This window comes from Caretta caretta, chromosome 1 (genome assembly GCF_965140235.1).
Source record: "Caretta caretta isolate rCarCar2 chromosome 1, rCarCar1.hap1, whole genome shotgun sequence".
Classification (NCBI taxonomy): Eukaryota; Metazoa; Chordata; order Testudines; family Cheloniidae; genus Caretta; species Caretta caretta.
In genome coordinates, this window is record NC_134206.1 from 40,765,337 (window position 1) to 40,786,966 (window position 21,630).

At 45.3% G+C, this 21,630-nt stretch overlaps 1 protein-coding gene across 1 annotated transcript; it reads right to left on the bottom strand.

The window, feature by feature from the left end:
• Positions 1-942: 942 nt before the first annotated feature.
• Positions 943-8,530, bottom strand: LOC125634515 (gap junction beta-2 protein-like). The gene is made up of 2 exons (XM_048845379.2): positions 8,386-8,530; positions 943-4,710 (listed from the first exon to the last, which is right to left on the bottom strand). The coding sequence occupies exon 2, from the start codon at positions 4,686-4,688 to the stop codon at positions 4,011-4,013; it is 678 nt and encodes a 225-aa protein (XP_048701336.1). The 5' UTR covers positions 4,689-4,710; positions 8,386-8,530; the 3' UTR covers positions 943-4,010.
• Positions 8,531-21,630: the final 13,100 nt, after the last annotated feature.

Genomic DNA, 21,630 nt, shown 5'->3' on the forward strand with positions numbered 1-21,630 from the left:
CTCATTGAAAATATGCATATGGAGACCTCCTAGGATGGGGAGCAATCAGCTGGAGGGGACAGCAATATCACCACCCGCCCTTTCACAGGGAGGAAGCTCTTTCACAGGCTGCTGGTTACTCCTGGCAGCAGGCAGTGCTCTACCCCTGCTTGCTACCCATAGTCCAAAATACCAGAGTCTGATTGTTGTGGGATTTGTTTAGTTAAGTCAAGTCCTTACTCATGCATTACTTGGGCAAAACTCTCCTTGGCTTTAATAGATTAAGGAGTGAGTAAACGCTCTGCATGGACTTCAAGATTTTAGCATTTAGAAGAGGACATACTGCAAAATATTGTGGCAAAGATCAAATATCATTACACTATATAGCTCTACAAGTTGCTTTGTCCAAGAAACCCTGTAATAACGGGTTTATGGCTGTAGCTGAAGCATGCCAGTTTCTGCTCATTCCATATAATTCAGTGTGAATCTCATGAGGATGTAGTCTTTCACTAACAAAACCAAATCAAAAAAAGTTGACTTGTGAACTAGAAGAAGTTAGTATTTTCCCCTCCTTACTTGGAGTGTTATTGAATGCTTCTTTTAGGATAGTTTATAGCCTTGTTTGTAGTTTTAGTCAGAAGATTTTGCATGAAATTCTGACCCTATCGAATCATAGAAGATTAGGGTTGGAAGAGACTTCAGGAGGTCATCTAGTCCAGCCCCCTGCTCAAAGCAGGACCAATCCCCAATTTTTGCCCCAGATCCCAAATGGCCCCCTCAAGGATTGAACTCACAACCCTGGGTTTAGCAGGCCAATGCTCAAACCACTGAGCTAACCCTCCCCACCATTTTGGCAAGCTTGCTGCAAATAGCCTTTGAACTCATCTGAAAAGATTTTAGGCAACATGTACAAGAAACAAACATTTCTAATGCACTTGAGGAAAAAACACAAGACAACTCCAGTAGAGAATTATATTTTTTATTTGAACAGTATCTCTCTGTAACAAGTCAGGCATGCAATGGGGCCACACAAAAATGGGTTCACAAGGCTTATTTCCCATGGAAATGTCCAAACAACACGTTTCTACACATCAATTCCTTAGCTAAATAAAAATATAAACAAAGAAAATCTTACAGATAAAACCCAGCTAGGGTTAGTATCACTAACACTACAATTCAGGATCAGAACCATGCATGGGCAGTCCCAGTTGCTTTTCCAATCCCTGTAACTGCTTCAGGAGACCTAGTAGCTAAATTGTTAGATGAAAATAATTAACCTGAGATTCTCATCAGTTGTGGACCATCTTCATTTCATCCACTTGCAAATTCCTTTAAATCTGTAGTTTGTCAAGCTAGCACGTCCTAACACGGCCCCCTCACCCAATGCCAGACTGTAGTAAAACCACCTTTCCAGGAAGGAGGTAAACCTTTTATCACCAGTCTTTCCAGCTGTTGCTCTGCTGCTGTAAAGCCTTCGGTAGACGGGACAACCGATTTCTGATGCAGGCGACAACAGATGTAAGGGGAGAAACCTAGACACGCATACACATCATTCCATTATCAGCTCATAAAGCTGGCACTCTAGCACGCCATGTAACTATTTATAAAACTAACTAACCTGTCATGTAAGTTAAAAATGTCTCTATTTACAGTATCTCTTGGCTATTGAAAGTGGTGTTAGAGCTTACATTTCCTTCGACAGTAAATTTACTTTTTCACTGGACAGTTGTACACCATAGCATTTTAAGTAACACAGAACCTCAGCCATTACAAGTGCTTTAGTTATGGGTTCTGAATGAAGTAAAAATGATAATTGTTACAAAACAAACATAATACTAGAGCTTTGGGAGTGCAGAAACAGTTTGTTCTTTTTGTAGTTGGACATGTAACTGTGCAGGAACCAAGCAAAAGCATGCTGCATGGCAAAGCTTTTGTTCACCACAGTTGGATGAAGGATGTTCTCATACAGACAGAGTTTCCCATTTAATTCTTATTTACTTTTCAAGTTTTGCTCATGTTTCTGATAATGCTGCTTTGATTTCTTTTCCTCCCCCCATTAGGTATCAGATTTCTGACTGTACATTTTGAAAGTCCACCCAACCTAAGCCTGTCATGAACATACCTGGTTTGGGGCCCGACGTACCAGCTGATACTCAATACATCAGTAGTAGTAACTTGTTTGTGTTCCGTTTCCAGTGCACAATGAGGTGATGCAGGTTAGCAATATTTCCACATGCTACCCTGCCTAAATCAGTGCATCCTCATTTCCTCCAACAGCAGTAAATTGGGATGTATTGCAGGCGACCACAGATGTAAGGGGAGAAACCTAGATACTCTACATGCTGCCCCTAAAATATGCCCTCTCTGGGCATACCAAGTTATTGCAGCCCATAACAGGAGTAACTGGCTCTCTACAGTTACTTCTAATGGGTAGCCACTTGGGAGAAGTGCTGAAATTGTATTGCTACATGTAATGCTGAAATTCCCCATGTAAATATGTACATTTTAATGGTTACTGAGAATACTGTAAAGATACAGGGCCAGATGCACTCTTGTTATTCCTCCACTTGGTTACATGCAATTTACATCTTAACAATGGGAACTTTAAAAGAAAAAGAAGGTTCCTATAACATACATCTCTCATGCCTAGACAGCGTTATTTTAGATCTTTAGGGATCATCTAACTCCTCCTGTGTACATTGTGAAATGAGGGACGAGTGACTCACACTGTAACTGAGAGTGTTGACGACTGATACACCCTACCGTGGGTTAGTTAAGGATTTGGAGAAGGCTTTACGGTTAAGTGCTACCCAGAAAGGATAGAAAGAAGAGAACTGTGTCGGAACACTACGAGGGTGCGTCCTGCTATGTATTATGCAATAAGAGTTGAAGTACAGTAGTTGTCCTGAGCAATACAAAATGGAATGATAAAGAAACAATTTTCCTTGTTCTTTCGTCAGCACAAATTTTTAAAATAAGCAATTGAAGGAGGGCCAATTATTTGGTAAAAAATCTTTTTCAAATGTTAGAACTGAACCTACCAAACTGAGGCCCTCAGCACCACCCCTTTCCCTGGAAAAACGTGTTGCAGGGCAAGAGTGGAAGAAGAAAGCCTTTGGGCACCCCAGCCTCATGTTTTCTCTAAATTATTATATGGGAAGGAGGTGTTTGCCTGATTGCCTCTCCCAGGGAATGAGCAAGGGATTCCAATTCCACCCCCTACAATGCTAACTTCCATGTGGTTGCCTCCATGGAAGCAATACTGCCATGGCTTGTTTCACCACTGGCTGAACTGAACAACCCACCCCCTTTGAGATCAGTTAGAAGGAATCTGCTGAAAAATACGGTACTAGGCTGTGTATGTATCCATACTATATATATATATATATATATATATATATATATATATATATATATACACATACACATACACACACATTTCCTCCATGAACGCGGGGATTGCTTAGAGAGAGAAACAAGGACCCTACCATAGATGCAGTTGCCTCTCTGCCTTCCTCTTTCCCCAGTGCAGCGAGGAGAGTCTCTAAAACTAGAGAATGCCTAAAAATGCCCCAAACCAAAGCTCTGTCCCATTCAGACACAAACCCTTCTTAGCAGCTTCATCACTGAAAGTGATTGGTGCAACACACACACTATGTGCTAGGAACATGTGGATCTCCCCTCTCTGGCCTCTCCCACAGCGAGAGGCACACAAGTGTATTCCTTTTTAAAATGATTACACTCCACTGGCTTCTTAACACTAGAATCAGCACAGGGTTTACTCTTCTACCAGTTGCAAATTTGAAAAGCTACAGCTTGCAGGATCATGCTCTCTGAGTATTCAGCTAAGGGAGTCTTCAGCACACATACATGATCTTTAAAAACTCAGTAAGTTTCATGGGAGGGCTATCAGATTTTTAAAATAAATTATATTTTATGTTTACATTTTATTTTCATTCAGCCTGAAAAACAGCACTGTTTTTTATACCTATCAGGACATTGGGGGAGAAAATATTCTGATAAGTGGGGAGCTATTTAAAAGTTACTGGTTTCCTAGGTGCTTTCATACAAAATTTTATCACCAGATAACACATTTCAGCCAAGTTTAACAGCATACAGATCCCAGACACAGAAAGCATGAAAATAGTAAACATTGTTTTCTCAGTGGGTCGAGAAACAAAGCAATCCACTGTGTTGGGGCAAGGCCACGCACTACATTTCAGTAAGCGAGGCATTTGGTATCCATCATACATGGCGTAAAACACATACATGAAGACAACTTCAAAGATGATTCTGAAGAATATGCTGCAGGTGTATGTCCACCACAAGGGGCCCTGAATATGATACTTTTGTTTATTCAGTTCTTCAATATCCACTTTCTCACCACTTGTGAGCTGCCTTTTCTTCTCATGCCGTCTGTGTGCAACATGCATGGCCACCAGAAGTGCAGGAGTCGAGACAAAGATGAGCTGGAGGGCCCACAGTCTAATGTGAGAGATGGGGAAGAAGTGGTCATAGCAAACATTTCTGCATCCCGGTTGCAGAGTGTTGCAGACAAAATCACTTTGTTCGTCTCCCCAGACTCTCTCTGCAGCCACCACGAGAATCATAACACGGAAAATGAACAAGACAGTGAGCCAGATCTTCCCAATACTGGTGGAGTGTTTGTTCACACCTCCTAAAATCTTCTGCAATGTTCCCCAGTCCATCTTCTCTTCTGTGTCCTTTGACCTAATATGACAAGAGGAATATACCAAAGGACCAGTTATCAAGGATTAGAAAATCAATACCATAACTTCCGTGAACTGGGAGGTTTCCTGGCACTAGCCCAGCATTGCAGGTAAACAGACTAATAGACAAATGCAAGTCATTTTAATTTGCACTGCCCATATTTTAAAAAGATGATGGAATCAAACATTTTACTAGTGCATTAATTATATTGATCTCTGATGGTGCTAACATTTCCAAAGGAGTTGTTGGTTAAGATATGGTTAGGCCAACAAATAAGTGAGCCCTCCTCTCACCTGTGTCCTCAGTTCTTTCTCAGAGCTCTCCATCTCTGTGGGAAAAGTCCAGCAGTAGTTTGCTGCTTCCCTCTCAACCCTCCTCCACCCCAGAGTCAGGGAAAGAAGGCTGGCACTGCAGGACATCCCCCTCTTAGAGCAATTTTTTAAGCTTCTGAAGGGGCCAGAAGGATATGGCTGACCCACCTCCATGTATCACCACTGCCTCCATCCACAGACTGGATACAGACACTATAGGAGGTGGATGTTTATGCTAAAAAACTGATCAGCTAAACAGTTAATGCTGACATTTGAAATGTAATTAGGCCATGTCTACAGTACCACTTATGTCGGAAAAAACTTATGTCGGTCAGGGGTGTGCAGAGCACTATGTCGGCGGGAGAGCTTCACTCACTGACATAGCTACCGCTGCTCATTTAGGTGGTGTTATAATGTCGATGAAGAGCTCTCTCCCGTCAGCACAGAGCGGCTACATGAGCGATCTTTCAGCGGAGCAGCTGCATTGGTACAGCTGTGCCACTGTAAGTTCACTAGTGTAGATGTGGCCTTAGTTTTCAGAATTAACACCAAAATGAGATAAATAAGTCCTGGTTTACCCTAGAAAATTTGGTCAGCGTAACTATGTCACTCAGGGATGTGAAAAATCCACACCCGAGTGGCGCAGTCAAGCTGACCTAAGCCCCAGTGTAGACAGTGCTAGGTTTATAGAAGAATTCTTCCATCGACCTAGCTACCGCCTTTCAGGAAGGTGGCTTACCTACACCAATGGGAGAATCCCTCCTGTCAGCGTAGATGGTGTGTACACTGAAGCAGTGCAGCTGTGCCGCAGTAGCATTTTAAGTGTAGACAAGCGCTGGGAGTAAGTCAAACCTCTCATTAGTGCTGTTTCAGTCTCTCTAAAGCACAGCAAGTGCTACACTACTTCCCATTTGGAAAGTTTTCTTCACAACCAGTAAAGAAACTTTTTTTTTTAAAATGAAAGCGTAAATTCTGCTGATGCTGATATGCCGCCTTGAGACATGGATCATTCACTGAACACAGTTGTTGGGAATTGTTGATGAAGTAGACAAAGTACTTTGAAACAGCAGATAAAACTCTGGCAGGGCTGGTTCATTATCCGTTAGGAATAATGTTCAATTCTGCTGTGTGGGAGACCCAAGCTGGCGATGGATAAAAGCCTGTTGGAAGGTGACACACCCTCCACCAGGGGAGGAAGTATCATGCACTGTGTTTGCCCTGTAACATGCAGCAATTATTGGGCTTCTCTGCCACATGGGAGGTGAATGTCTATCCTAAAGGCCTGTCTACACATGCAAGTCTACTGTACTCAAAGCTCATGTTATAAAACTATACTCCCTGAACATATTCTAACAGGGTTTATTGTAGTCTACACAGGCAAGACCAAGTGGTATGCCAACAAAGAGGACTAGCATGTTATAACAGTAACACAATCTCTTGACATGGCAGATATGCTTGTGGGGATAGGCTTTAAAGTAGAAGGAGATATCAGAGATTTACTGCTGTGATAAGGGAAGGAGAAACTGAATGATAAAGGAGAAAAGGCTGAAAAGGTGGTTGAAATTCTTAGCCTCCCTCTATTTTCCCACCACACAAGTTGGTCCCATTCTGTATTGCTTTCTGTGATGACCTATTCCCTTGACCATGATCAGATGCTGTATATTTCTGCTAACAACCTACTCTCACTCATCACATAAAATCTCAGCAATTAAAAAAGGATCGTTAAAAAAAACCTGGACTAGTACGAATTGATTGAAAGTAGGAAAAGAACTGCAAATATTGGCAAAAAGAAAAGGAGTACTTGTGGCACCTTAGAGACTAACCAATTTATCTGAGCATAAGCTTTCGTGAGCTACAGCTCACTTCATCGCATGCATTGGATGTGCTATCACACATCTGAGTTTAAAACTGCTCGGAGAAGAGCTCTGTGTAAGTTCTATGTAAACTCAAAAGCTTGTCTCTTTCAGAAAAAGCTATTACTTCACCCACCTTGTCTCTTTAAAATTGCCACTCTGATATCCAACAGGAGTGCTGAAGAAGAGCAAATTTGCATTGTGGATATGAATCCACTTGTACCTGTAGAGATTTTGGACATGAAGCACTTTTTCCTTCTCTCCTTCCACTATGGGAGCATTTAAATCAGTTGTTGGAACTGACAACATGAACACTGAATACTCACATTGTCACTACCTTCACAGAAATTATTAGAAAATCCGATTTTTATAGTTAAAATATACAGAGTGATAAAAATCTTATAAAAATCACAGCACATGTTCTTCATGTGTCTAGTCCGGCTTCTATTTAAATCAATAGCAGACTCTCATTGACTCCTAGAAAAATTCAAGATTGTAAACAGTAGGATGGTTTAACGACAGGTAGTTTAATTAAAATATTGACACTGAAAGCAAGTTGTCATTAAGCAGCGATGCACGATAATTTCTTTAAGAACTCACTCCTTTCACCCTCAAGGAAACCAGGTGTTTCTCCTATACAAGACTTTGCATGTACAAGCCAAGTAAGGTTTGACATGTCAGTATTGCTTGAGCTGTTTTAGCACATTTTCCGCTTTACTCGTTCAAGTAATGCTGAGCAGTTCAAATCCAGGGCTGCTAACCTCTCTGCACTCAATTCATGATAAAATATTAACAAAAGTGAAGGAGATCAAAATGCACTGGGTTAAATGTAACACTGAAAAATTCCCTTTTATCCCCAAAGCCTGAACTTTCCCCCATTCAGCCTTCCCTGGTATATTCTGCTGTGGTTAGTCTTTTTAAATTAGATGTCCCCGTTTAGTGAAGAGCCTGCAAATCCTGCGTTCTTGCCACCAGGCACCCTCACTGCTCCAGGGCTGGGATATCCACAAACGAGACCCCAATCAGAAAAAGAACTGAAAAAGGAAACTTCATCTAAATACGGCAAGAGTTTGCCTCAAACCCTCTAATCCAGACTGCTCCTGCAGTCACACCCCCAGCACCTCTTTAATCCAGACTCCTCGAGCAGTCACACATCCCAGCGCCTCTCTAATCCCGACTGCTCCTGCACTCACCCCCCAAACTCCTCTTTAATCCAGACTCCTCGAGCAGCCACACCCCCCCCAGCGCCCCCCTAATCCGGACTGCTCCTTCAGTAACACACATAGCACCCCTCTAATCCGGATTCCTCCAGTCCTGCACGGTCACAGACACACTGCCCTCTAATCTGGATTCCTTGCGTAGTACACACGCAGTATTCCCTCCGCATCCCCCCTCGTGTGCGAGCAGGACACCCCACACATATTAATCCGGATTCCTCGCCTGTGGGCGCAAACACACATGCCGTCACGCTCCCGCTCTACTCCGGATTCCCCGCCGCGAGGGACCCTCACCTGTCTCAGCAACGCGCGGAGCCTGCGGCGGCGGGAGATCAGCGCCCCGGAGCAGGCAGGGCTCCTGGCGGTCCGGGCGCCTCAGGTCCCAGCGGCCGCTGTCTCCAAAAGGTTCCTCCCGGCAGCGGCTTTTAACCCCCGCCTCCGCCTCCTCCCCCTCCCCGGAGCGAGCCGGGCTGAGGCGCTGCCCCCACTCCCATCTCCTCCGTCGGGCCTGGCTCCAGCCGTTCCCGCCGCACCGCCCCCAGTCCCTCTCCCAGCCCCTCCCAAGAGCTCGGAGCGGGGCCGAGCCACCCATGGGAAGGGGGCAATTGCCCCCTGCATGGCAGAGTGACCCTTGACACAGAGCCCTCTGCACCTCCCAGTTGCTTCACAGCCTCCCCCGCGCCTCCTTTCAGCCCCCTAAAGCAATGGATTTGGGCCAAAATGCCTTTGCCTCTCCCTGAGTGTAAAAACAGGCTTACAGCCCCCGCAGGCTTTCTTACTGCCACAATATTATTATTGCAGGGCTCTTTAGTATTTGCTTGCTGCCAACCGCGTGCTTGGCGCTGCAGAAGGCGGGAAAGGAGAGAGGCCCCGGGCCCCAAAGAGTTTACAGTCCAAGAGACACACGGGGCCATGCGCTGGGAAACCTAAGGACATGTCTACACTTACAATGCTGCATCCGTGCAGCTGTGTCAGCACCTCTGTAGTGATTTAATGAAGACACACTAAACAGACTGAGCTCTCCCATCTGCTTAGATACCCCACCGCCTCCAGAGGCAGTAGCTATGTGAGCAGAAGCTCTCCTGGCCGACATAGTGCTGTCTATACAGAGGGCTTAGGTTGGTATAACGCCGTTGCTCAGGGGTGTGGATTTTTCACACCCTGAGCAACTGTGGAAAGCCACAGTGGACCCTCCACCTGCCCTGGATGGAGACATGGACCAGGGGCTGATCTTGGCAGGTGGAGGGCCCGCTGCATTCCCCACAGCTGCCAGCATGGCTCTTATCATGGCTGGGCTGTGAGGCCCCCCCATCCCTGGCTGGAGCTGGGTTGGGGAGAGATGCGTGGGAAGCTGTGGGGATCCTGGATCCCTCCACCTGCCCTGGGTAGGGGCCCCAGGGTGCAGGGACGTAGGCAAGGGGCCTTAGGGAGGGGAAGGCTCTGGGGTGCCCTTGTATTGAGCTAATTTCCTAGTTTAAATAATAGAATATCAGGGTTGGAAGGGACAGTCTAACCCCCTGCTCAAAGCAGGGCCAATCCACAGTTTTTGCCCCACATCTCAAATGGCCCTCTCAAGGATTGAACTCACAACCCTGAGTTTAGGAGGCCAATGCTCAAACTACTGAGCTATCAAGAGAGGTTCTTAGAATCACAGAATATCAGGGTTGGAAGCAATCAGGTCTAATGGACTCACTTGGAGGTTTTGTATGTTGATTACACTGAGGCAGCAGAGGGCGTTTCTTCACTGCACAGTTAACTCCAGTTAACTTGTGTTGCTCCTAAATTGACTCCAGTTCATACACACAAACCCTTAAGTGCAGTGGTGCTTTTAACTGGAGGGGGTAAAGGCTGCGAGTATGTCTATGCTTAAATTGCTACAGCAACAGCACTGCAGCTGTAGCACTTCAGTGTAGATACTACCTACCAGTGGTGCTTGAACAATTTTTATTGTGGGGGTGCTGAAGGTAGAAACCATGCATTTGGGTTGCTATTACTACTTCTCCTGTTGGTGTAGGTAATCCACCTCACTGAGAGGCTGTAGCCAGGTTGATGGAATAATTCTTCTGTTGACCTACTGCTGTCTACACTGGGGATTATGTCGGTAGAGCTATGTCTTTCCAGGGAGTGGATTTTTCACACCCCTCAGAGATGTAGCAATGCCAATGTAAGTTCCCAGTGTAGACCAGCCCTAAATCTCAAGTAAGTACAGCTTGTTAGCTGCTAACACACCCACACTGTAAGTGTGATGATGGGCCAGTGACACTCAAGTGCTACTAGTCTTCCAATGGCTTCCCACAATCCCCACCTTCATCCCCCATCCCATCCCATGCGCTGAGAAAGGACAGATAACTTCTCCCACAATTTACTGGGAAAGAATTCAAAGAGTGACTCTGCTTAGTGTATTGTCAAGAACTATGGGATGTTCCCTCAGAAGTCTTAGTGCCCCACACAAGTGAATGCAGTGCCAATGTATACACAACAATTTGACTAAAAGAAAAGGAGTACTTGTGGCACCTTAGAGACTAACCAATTTATTTGAGCATAAGCTTTCGTGAGCTACAGCTCACTTCATCGGATGGATATGCATCCAATGAAGTGAGCTGTAGCTCACGAAAGCTTATGCTCAAATAAATTGGTTAGTCTCTAAGGTGCCACAAGTACTCCTTTTCTTTTTGCGAATACAGACTAACACGGCTGTTACTCTGAAACAATTTGACTGTTAGTCCTCAGCATGGCTGCTTTCAGTTGAGTTCGGCTAACTCAGAGAGGAATAACTCAAGTGTAGATAAGTCAAGTTAACTCTGCAACGAAGACATAGCCCAAGAATAAGTGAGTCTTTTGGAGGAATTTAAAGGAGAGGTTGGTGGGCTGGGAAGTAAGGATGGGGCAGGCCTGCCATGCAAATGGGACAGCATGGGAACACACACAGAGGAAGGAGTAGGGGAAGATGAATAGGCTGGCATCTTTGGTGAAGCAGAAGGGTATGGCAACACAATAAGACATACGTTCTGAGATATAGTTTTAGGATGGATTGTGTAGGAGGCTAATGGTGAACACAGGAAACTTAAAACTTGATGTAGTAATTAAGGGGAAGTCAGGAAAGGGATCCAGAGAGGAACTGATATCAGATAAACAGGCCAAGAAGATAATATTAGTGGCCATGCTCTTGATGGACCAGAGGGGGTGATGAAGGCATTGAGAATTCCAGAGAAGAGGAGATTGCAGTAATCAAGACACAAGATGATCAGAGCAAGGACAAGCGTTTTAGTGGTCAGGCAGAGGGGAGAGATTGGATTTCACTACGTTGCAGAGGAAGAAATGGCAAAATCTGGACACAATCTGAATGTGTGTGGTGAAGAAGAGGGAGAAGTTGACTGTCACTTCTATATTCTGAGCCTGGGCAATGGGATGGATGGTAGTATTCTCACTGATAATTACAGAGATTGGGGGAGATAATTACAAAGATTTTACAATGGAAAATATGGAGCTCTTTTTTAACAGTGTTCAACTTGTTGTCTGTGAGACATTCAGGAAGAAATGTTGGTGCGACAACTGACATACGGCACTGGACAGAGAGGGATTGGTCAGGTGTGGAGAATCATAGAAATGTAGGGCTGGAAGGGACTTGAGAGGTTGTCTAGTCTATCCCCTACGCATGGGTAGGACATAGACTATCCCTGACAGGCATAGATTTATGAACATAACATAGGCACAAAGCAATTACAATACTGGATCAGACCAGTAGTCCAGCTAGTCTGGTGTCCTCTTTGTCAGTAACTAGATCCAGATGCTTCAGAGGAAGATCTAAGAAACCCTCTGACGGACAATTATGAAGTAACCAGCCCAGGGAGGAAACTTTCATTTAACCCCAGGCAACTGGGGGATGCTTATGCCCTGAAGCATGAGGGTTTATTTCTATGTTATCAAATTTATCTAATGTAACTGGATTATGTTACTAAAATGCCTAATCCTTTTCTGAACGCTACTAAACTGAGCCATATATCTTGCAGAAATGAGGTCCACAGGAACTATGGTGCACAAAATGTATTTCCTTCTAGCATTTGTAAATGTGTTGTCTTTCAACTTCACTGACAGACCCACTTTTCTTGTAGTATGCAAAAAGATAAATAGGAGTGCCCAACTTACCTCCTCTATACCAGTCATTATTTTACATAGAATCATAGAATATCAGGGTTGGAAGGGACCTCAGGAGGTCATCTAGTCCAACCCCCTGCTCAAAGCAGGACCAATCCCCAACTAAATCATCCCAGCCAGGGCTTTGTCAAGCCTGACCTTAAAAATAAATACTGCTGTCATGTTCCTTTTATTTGTCTCTTCGCTAAACTAGGCAGTCCCAATCTTTTCAGCCTCTCCTCCTACGGAAGTCTCCCCATGTATCTAATGATTTTCATTGTCCGTCTCTGGCCCCCCTGTATTTCTGCTGTATCTCTTTGAGATATAAAGGGTGTACAGATGATAGCTGAAGCCACATGAGTTTGCTTGTTCAGACGTAAGGTGTAGAGGAGGGAAGCAAAGACAAAACCCTCTAGGAATTCACAGCGATGAGAAGGAGAAACTGCTATTGGCCATACTGAAGGAGCAGTTATAGAGGCAGAGAGCAGGCAGTGCAACAAAAGCAGAAAGGATGTCATGAGTGAGGATGCGATCGATTCAATCATAATCAGCAATGAGGTCAGGAGGATAAGGATGGAGTAGAAACCACATGATTTGGTCAGGAAGTGGTCATTGAAATCCTTGATGATGGTGGTTTCATTGGCATGGGGGTGGGGCATAAAAGCCAGTTTGACACACTAGCTAGATGCAGTGTGTGGGATTTTGGTAAAAGGATTCCTCCATGGAAACTGAGATTTGATATTTATACACGTTTAATTGTCATTGTAATTAGATATTTAAAATCATTCTTTTATTGCTGTTGTCAGCAGCTGGCTCACTTTGAGGGGAAAGTAATTCAACAAGATATGCCAAGGGAGGATACCTGACACTCCAAGTTCAAGAACTCTGAATCAGAAAAAACAGGAATAGTGAGTGTGGTTTGACAATTAAATGGTTCCACCTGTCTATGCATCATACTTTTCTGATACTTTCATGCATGCAGATATGACAAGTGCATTCTCCTCTTGCCAAACTATTCAGAGACAAGGAAGTTGAACTGGGGTTTGTGGAAACATGTTCTAGGGAAAAGTCACATAGAACTGAAGGAATTGCAAAGAAGGTCTTGCAAAACAAACTTGACTAATATGTCATTAGCTGTTAAAACAAGAGGGCTGTCTATTACAAAAAAGACTTCCTAGCCAAATACTGTGGGAGGCACTTTCCTCAGCATGCTTTATTGTTCTAGATCAGGATGGGCAAATCTTTTGGCCCGAGGGCCACATCTGGGTATGGAAATTGTATGGCAGGCCATGAATGCTCACGAAATTGGGGGTTGGGTTGCAGGAGTGGGTGAGGGCTCTGGCTGGGGGTGCGGGCTCTGGAGTGGGGCTGGGGATGAGGGGTTGGGGGCGCAGGAGGGTGCTCCAGGCTGGGACTGAGGGGTTCAGAGGGCAGGAGGGGGATCAGAGCTGGGGCAGAAGGTTGGGGCATGGGAGGGGGTCAGGGTTGCAGGCTCCGGGCGGCATTTACCTCAAGCAGCTCCCAGAGGCGGCAGCATGTGCCCCCTCCTGCTCCTGTCTGCAAGCGCCACCCTGTAGCTCCCATTGGCTGCGGTTCCTGGCCAATGGGAGATGCGGAAGCAGGAGCAGTGTGAGGAGCCCCCTGGTTGCCCCTATACATAGGAGCCAGAGTGGGGACATGCTGCTGGTTCCAGGAGCCATGCGGGAGCTCAAGGGCCAGATTAAAATATCTGGAGGGCCGGATGCAGCCCCCAAGCCATAGTTTGCCCACTCCGTTCTAGATTCTAGATTTATTATTCAGGAAAGTAAGTGTGTACTTTGAATTGTACCAAATATTTCAAAGGGATAAAATCTGGCAACAATTTGCATGAAGCTGCAGAAAAGTTTAAGGGAAGAGCTCTCTTTTGCACAGTTTTCAGTTCCCACAAGGGATTACAACTGCTGATGAAATACTTTGTTTTTATTTCCAAATGGCAAACTTCCTCCTTATCTGAGATCATTTCTCCTTCTGTCAAGACATGATGAATTCTAGAATAATTGTAAAATCTGTGGGGCAGGAATAATGGCTGCAATTCAGCAAAGTACTCAAGCATGAGTGTATCATCAAGGGCATGAGCCATCCTATCACTAGGACTGCTCAGATACTTATAGTTGTGCACATACGCAATTGCCTTGTGAATTGTAGCATGTTTTGTTTGTAAAGCACCGTGCATGCCTCTGGCCCCATCCACATCTAGTGTACTATACGCAAATATGAAATTCCTGAATTTTTCCTCACAGAGGAAACTTGGATTTACAGAAGTGCCTAGTGAGTTAGGCACCATTAGCCCCATTGATTTCAGAAGGAGTTAGGGCCCTAACCTGCTTAGGGGTTTTTGTACATCCCACTAAGTGCCTATCTGCATCTTTACGTGCCTAAATATCCTTGTAAATCTGTCCCATAGCTCCTACTTTAAGTGAATCTGGACAATGGTGAGACTCAGGGACTGGCTTCTTTTTGGCATCTTTTCCCTCTTATTCATTCTATTTAATATTACTTACCTATTTGCAACACCTGCTATCCTCACACCTGTGGCAGCAACACAAACACTGGGCTTCGATTCATCCCCACATTGGTTCAGCACCTGGTGATGAGATTAAGGGGAGGTGGTTTGTGCCTCCCCTCTCATGAGTCCAGATTGGCCCCTGGTTAAGGGTAGGGTGACCAGATAGCAAGGGTGAAAAATTGGGACGGGGGTCGGGGGGGTAATAGGCACATATAGAAGAAAAAGCCCCAAATATTAGGACTGTCCCTATAAAATTGGGACATCTGGTCACCCTAGTTAAGGGCAGCCCTAAATTGTTCTAATTGTATCATGGCTCTCATGATCCTTATGAACATTACAGCACTGTGCAATAGATGGGGCATGGGAATGACCTGACCATGCCTCATCCCTCCTTGGCTTGCACCTTCCCACTTTGGATCTGCCCCCCAATGCAGCCCCCACATGGGGAAGGACTCACAGATCTGGCTTTGCTGACTCTATGCCTGCTAGAAAGGCCTCTTGCACTAGGGGTATTCCCTTGGGACACCTAATGGATGAGCCAGGGGAAAGGGGCCTTAGAGCAACAATGAAATTGGCCTCTAAGGTTTTGGAGGCAGACCTGAGACATCACCCAAAAAGCAGTCTCAGGTCAACATTCTGAGGCTAGATGCAGGTATAGTGCACATGTCTACGGTCTTGTCTATACTAGAAATATTGTACTGCTTTAACTGAGCCAATTTTAATTCAGTCTAGTTAAATCAGTGCAATTCCCTAATATAGACGCACATAAACCAGGGAAGAAATATTTCATATTCACAGATTTCTTTCAAGAGTTTAATTCTGCCCTTGGATGCTGCATCAAGCCCAAAGATAATACATTTTCAGGCTTTGATCCAAGTGTCCTAGGCCTAGCTAGTCTTGTCAGTTTAACCCTTGCTTAAATTGGTTTAATTTGGATTGCTAAATCAGAATATGTCGGCGCTAGATACACTATAGTGGTGCAGCTCTAGACACTACAGCAATACCAGGGGTTCTTCCGTTGCTGCAGTATATCCACCTCTCTGAAAGGCACTAGCTGGGTCAACAGAATTCTTCCTTTGACCTCGTAGTGCCTAGACTGGGGCTAAGGTCGACTTAATTACATCACACAGGGTAGTGTGTAGACCACGGGTTGGCAACCTTAGGCACGTGGCCCACCAGGGTAATCCGCTGGCAGGCCGCAAGACATTTTGTTTACGTTGACCGTCCGCAGGCACAGCCTCCCGCAGCTCCCAGTGGTCGTGGTTCGCCGTTCCCGGCCAATGGGAGCTGCATGAAGCAGTGCAGGCTGCAGGGACGTACAGGCCGCCGCTTCCTGCAGCTCCCATTGTCCGGGAACAGCGAACTGCGGCCACTGGGAGCTGCAAGGCGGACAGTCAATGTAAACTAAATGTCTTGTGGCCCATCAGCGGATTACTCTGATGGGCCGAGTGCCGAAGCTTGCCGACCCCTGGTGTAGACCTAACTCTGTAGTGTAGAGCAGCCCTTACCAAATTAATCTAACTCATTTAATGCAACGGTTTAAACTAATTTAAGTGCATCTACACTAGGGGCTTCCACCTAGATGAATTTAACTAGATGAATTTAAACTTAAGTTAGTCAAGCAAGTGCAGCTTTTCTAGTATAGGCAAAGCCTAGTGAAGACACAGTCTGGCCTTATTATGTTTAAAGTGTGTAATGTTTTACTTGGGTTTTGTGTTTGAAGAAAAAAGGCAGCATTCCTCATTAACATTTAAAAACAGGATTAAAAGATGCATTTGTTTTTAATAATACTTAATTCCTGATTATTTTCCAGCATTTAACTGGGTAGTGCCCTGCCTCTCTTTAGTGAGGGACACTATACAAATGAAAGTTATAAAAAAAAATCTCAGGAAGAGTCAAATTGCTGACAAGTGAATTTAGTGATGGTGAATCATATGTGAACAGGGTAGTGTAGCAAGACTGGTCAGGCCCAGGGATGCTGCGATCAAGAGCCTGAAAATGTCTCATCTTTGGGTCAAATTATGCTCTTGATGTAGCATCCAAGGGCAGAATTCAACCCTTAAAAGATATCTGTAAATATAGAATATTTCCCCCCCAATTCTGTGAATAGCTGTCTTGAGGATTATTCTTTGAGTGCCAGGGCCCATACAGTGCACAGTGATCAAGGGACCAAATAGTTCAGTGTGTACAGGAAAATGGTGTAAGTGACATCAAGAGGGGTGTCTGGTTGGTTGTGTTGCCAGTTATGTGCACAACATATGTGTAACCCTTCCGCCAGTCAGTTGGCAGCAACAAGGGCTAGGTTCAATATCAAGGGGTTCCTTTTCAACAATACAACACAAACCGGCTTGAGCCCCTTTCCCAGTGAGCTGGGACAATTACACACCATCCCCTGGGCACCTCTAAGAGGCAATATTTCCCCCCTTGCAAGCACAGAGTCTAAGTGTAGCAAAAAAACCTTTTAATAAAAGGAGGGAAATAACGCAGCATTAATTTGGGGAAACACCACAAACAGGATATATAAACATAAACCATGAGCAAAAGACCCACCACCAAGTAAGTTGGGCAGTGTCCTTTTCCCTCAGGTTCTTAAGTTGAGTAACCCAAAAGTCCCTTTAACGTTCCCATCCCTTCTCTGCACCCCACTCACAGGTGCTGTCCTTGGACAGTACAGACCCAGAGTTCAGAGGTGCATCTGCAGAGTTCACCTCCCACCCTGGGTGGTTGGGAGGGTAAGGAGGCACCGTACTCGCTCCGTTGCTCAGGTACTCATTCGCTGCCATTCTCTAAGGGGCTCTGCTCTGGCAGTCTCCACCAGCCACTCTGAAGGCTGCACCTCTCCACCAGTTGCCCTACTGGCTGCAGCTCTCCGTCAACCGCCCGCACCTCTCCACCAGCCGCCCTGCTGGCCGCACCTCTCCGCCAGCTGCCCTGCTGGCCACTTGCCACGCCTCTCCACCAGCCACGCCTCTTCACCAGCCACCTTGCTGGCCGCATCTCTCTGCCAGTGCTTCTCCACCAGCCGCCCTGCTGACAGCTTGCCGTGCCTCTACATCAGCCCCCCTTTTGGTTTCTCACCACGCCTCTCCATCAGCTGCCCAGGCCAAGATGTCTTCAGGGCCCCCTACTTAATACGTCTCCCAGTGATTTCAGTGGGAAAGCTTTATTGCTGGTGCACAGGGGGCATTCTCTTGCATAAAAGACATTGTACCAAAGGAGGTCTAATTCTTACACCTAGGTATTAGCAGTTTCAGGTCTGCAGCATGTAACAAGACTCTCAATTGGGTCTAAATTAGCTCTATTACACACTGGACAGAGGCAGGATAAAATAGTGTCTATGCCCTTAGAAAAGGCCCACACCATCTCACACTCAAGTACCTACCTCTACCCTCTCTCCACTCACCAGAGCTTTGGAACGCACGTCCCCAGCCTAGTGAGTGCTATTTGGTTGAGGGTGAGTCCCTCAGTCGGGAAATGCCATGTACAGTTCTGCTACCCTTGATTCACATAACAAGGATAAACTCCTGCCCCAATAACAAGGAGACTGGAGATCCCACACCAGCCAAAAGTGGCCATTTGGGTAAGCAACCCCATCAAGCTGAGCACCTAGGCAGGGTGGGTGTGCCCATGCAAATGAGATCAACTCCTGAAGTCCCTTTCCACAGCTCACCACTAGATGTCAGAGGAATGCTCATTCAGATTCTGCTTACATATGCTTTGCCAATATGAACAGTCATGGTCACACATACAAGCCAGGCTCAGTTTCCTATGGCAGACCTAGATTTTGAGGTAGGGACACCTAAATTATGCAGCATTTCACCTCAAACCCTTTTGTGTCATTCATCTCCTATGTAGTATAATAGAATCAGTACACGCGCCCTTGTTGCTTATTATTTCTGATATTCAATTTATTTTACACTGCCCCACATTTTCAATAAATTGCTGGTGTTGGTACTGTACTATGTAATTATTTTGTAGAAATTGGTGTTGAGGGAAAGGGAGAAGCTGAAGGTTTTAGCAGCTGGGTTGGCACCTAGGGAGGCCTCAGAAATTATTTTGTTTTCTGGCAACCATAGAGCATAATAGACTAGGGGAGGCTAGGCATAGGCCAGGGGAGGCAGGGTTTTGGCTGTTTGCACAGGCTGGGCTTCGCCAGAGGAAGTTTTTGCTTATTATTATGTGCCATTCAGGTTCCAGGGTAGGGGCAGCTGAGGAGGCAGTATTTGCTACTCAGCTTCCCAGGTTCATCAGTAATCTCCCTGGACTCCAGAGAGATTACTGATGAATTTGGGAAGCTAAGTAGTAGATACCACCTCCTCAGCTGCCCTGGAACCTGCATGGCTCATATAAAAAGCTCAAGTTCTTAGGGAAGAGCTTTTGCTTTTCCCAGTGGGCATCTTGGGGTCTCAGGAGGGGACGTGCTGCATGGCACATTTCTCATTTCACAGCTGGATCCAGGCTGGGGCTCCTATGGCCACGGGGTGGTGGTCGGGGGAGGGAGGCTTGAGACTCTGGCGGGTGGGGATGGGACCTCAGAGAAGGGTTGGGGCCACCCCATCACCCATGTCTCCCCACCACCCATGTTGGCAACCAGGAGACAGCTGGAGGTGTGAACACTGGAGAGGGAATTGTGGGAAAAGGTAGAAGTAATTTTGCACTTTGGGGAGTGCATAGGTCACACCTTTCAGTGTTATTGCCCCAGCCTGTCTGCAGACTCAGGCAGACATCACTGTATTGAATTGATTCATTGGATTCATATTTTGAAAGTTTTCTTGGTAACAACAAGGAGAAGAAACTCAATATTTTTTAAGTGGAAGCTTAGGTTTTGGATAACAACTATGTGGAGAATTCAAAAGGAAAATTGTACATCAACTTACTTGGTTATATAATCACATTCTACCTATTTATAAGAGTAATGGCTGGAGAAGAGCTCACTGTGACCCATAATCTGAACACATACATGCACAGATTTTAAAATGGTGTAAGAAAAGTGTGAGTTTAAGCTTCCCAGGCAGCTTTACACTCCCAGCCCTGTGAGTCACCTGGATCTGTATCCTGTCTTTGACAGTAATCAATACCATATGTTTCAGAGGAGGGTGAGAGAACCCTGAGGTGGGTAATTGTAATTTGTTCACAAGAGAAATTTCTTTTTCATCTGTTCACCAAGAAAGAGGTTGGCTTCTTCTCTTAAGTAGGAAAGCTTATATCTCTTCCAAACTTTGAGAATATTTTTTCTTTTAAAAAAATCCTCATTTAAATGTGAGTGTTCCCATCAACTATATTAAAGTCCAGTCCTTTTCTGAATCCTGCTGAACTCTTGAACTTAGCGATATCATGTGGCAAAGAGTTTCATAGACTGTGTGTTGTGTAAAAAGTTACGGTTTGAAATTTGCTGCCTTTCATTTTCATTGAATTCCCTTTCCTCTTTTTTATGACTGAGAAAGGGGTAGGAATCCCTGACTTACCTTTTCTAGTCCATTCATTATTTAGTATATGGCTGTCCTGTCCCCTATTATTTGTCTCTGTCCTAAATGAAACAGTCCACTCTTTTCCATTTCTCCTCATACAGGAGTCTCTTCATACCGCTAATCATTCTCATCAGCTATCTGTGAACCCCTTTATTTCTGCTTTGTCTTTTTATTTTTGAGATAGGGTATCCCAAACTGCATCCTCTATTCCAGGAAAGGGTGCATGTTCCATTGACTGCCATAATGGTATGATCAATTTTTCATTATTATTTTCCTTCCTTATGCATCGTAAGATTTTGGTTGCTTTTTTGGTTGCTGCTGCACATATTGGATTGTCATCAGTGACACCCAGGTCTAACTCCTGAACAGTTACGTTTAATATAGAAGTCAGTAATGAGGAGTAGTAGTTCAAATTATTCCTTGAATATTCCACTGTATATTATTTGCTTTTGTCAAGAGTGAAGTTCATCTACCACTGTGTTGACACTGAAGATAAGCCAAGAAAGATTTTAAGGATTCCCTGGGAGCAAGGATTCCCATGATGCTTTGCCATTAAGATGACGCTAACTTTAGAGAATGGGTTTGCAGAGAGCGGCAGAAGAGGGCACCGGAGGAGTTCATTGGGGAAAGATTATTGGTGTTGGAGATGACCAAGAATACTCATGACTCACCACTGGACTGAAACTTTGTCCAGGACTCCTGAACTCTGAGTGCAGGCACATTGCTCAGTGTCTGCTGGGGCAGTGGAGCCTTCCCAAAAGTGTGTGTGTGAGGGGAACAGAGGCCCCTCTGTGACCACACCGCTGCCCCTCCTTTTCCCCCCAAGGCCCCACCCCTGGCCAAGCTGGAAGCTGGAGTTAGCTGGAAGCTGTGGACCCACCATCTGCCCAGGGTGGAGGGGCCAAGAGCAGCCCCCAGCCCATTGTCACAGTAAAATGCCCCCCCGCCATGGGGTCCCCGGGTAAGCAGATCAGCACTGTATACTGCTAATGCTTCTACATGCATTGGAGTGTATTTTGGGAAGCGTTGAAGGTGTGAGTGTGGAGTGAAAGGTTCCTTTGCAGGTTGCAAGAGGCTGAAGAGGGAAGAAGGGAGAAGAGAAGGGGTTAACTCGACGCTCCAGCTAGGTCCGAAGATAAGAAGATAAGCTGATTTCAGCCATCCAAGGCCGACACACACAAACAGACAGACTCTCTGATGCCAAAAAGCTGGAAGCCCGTATCTCAACCCTGGCCAGCTGTGAGAAAAAAGGATTGAGCTGAACAGAACTGCAGGGGCTGCAAAAACTAGTGAGATTGTGAAGGTAAGCAAGTTGGAAAACAACAGTCTCATGTCCCTGAAGCCAGTGTGTTTTGGGAAAATGAAGGGAGCCACGGACGACTGGTTTGGACT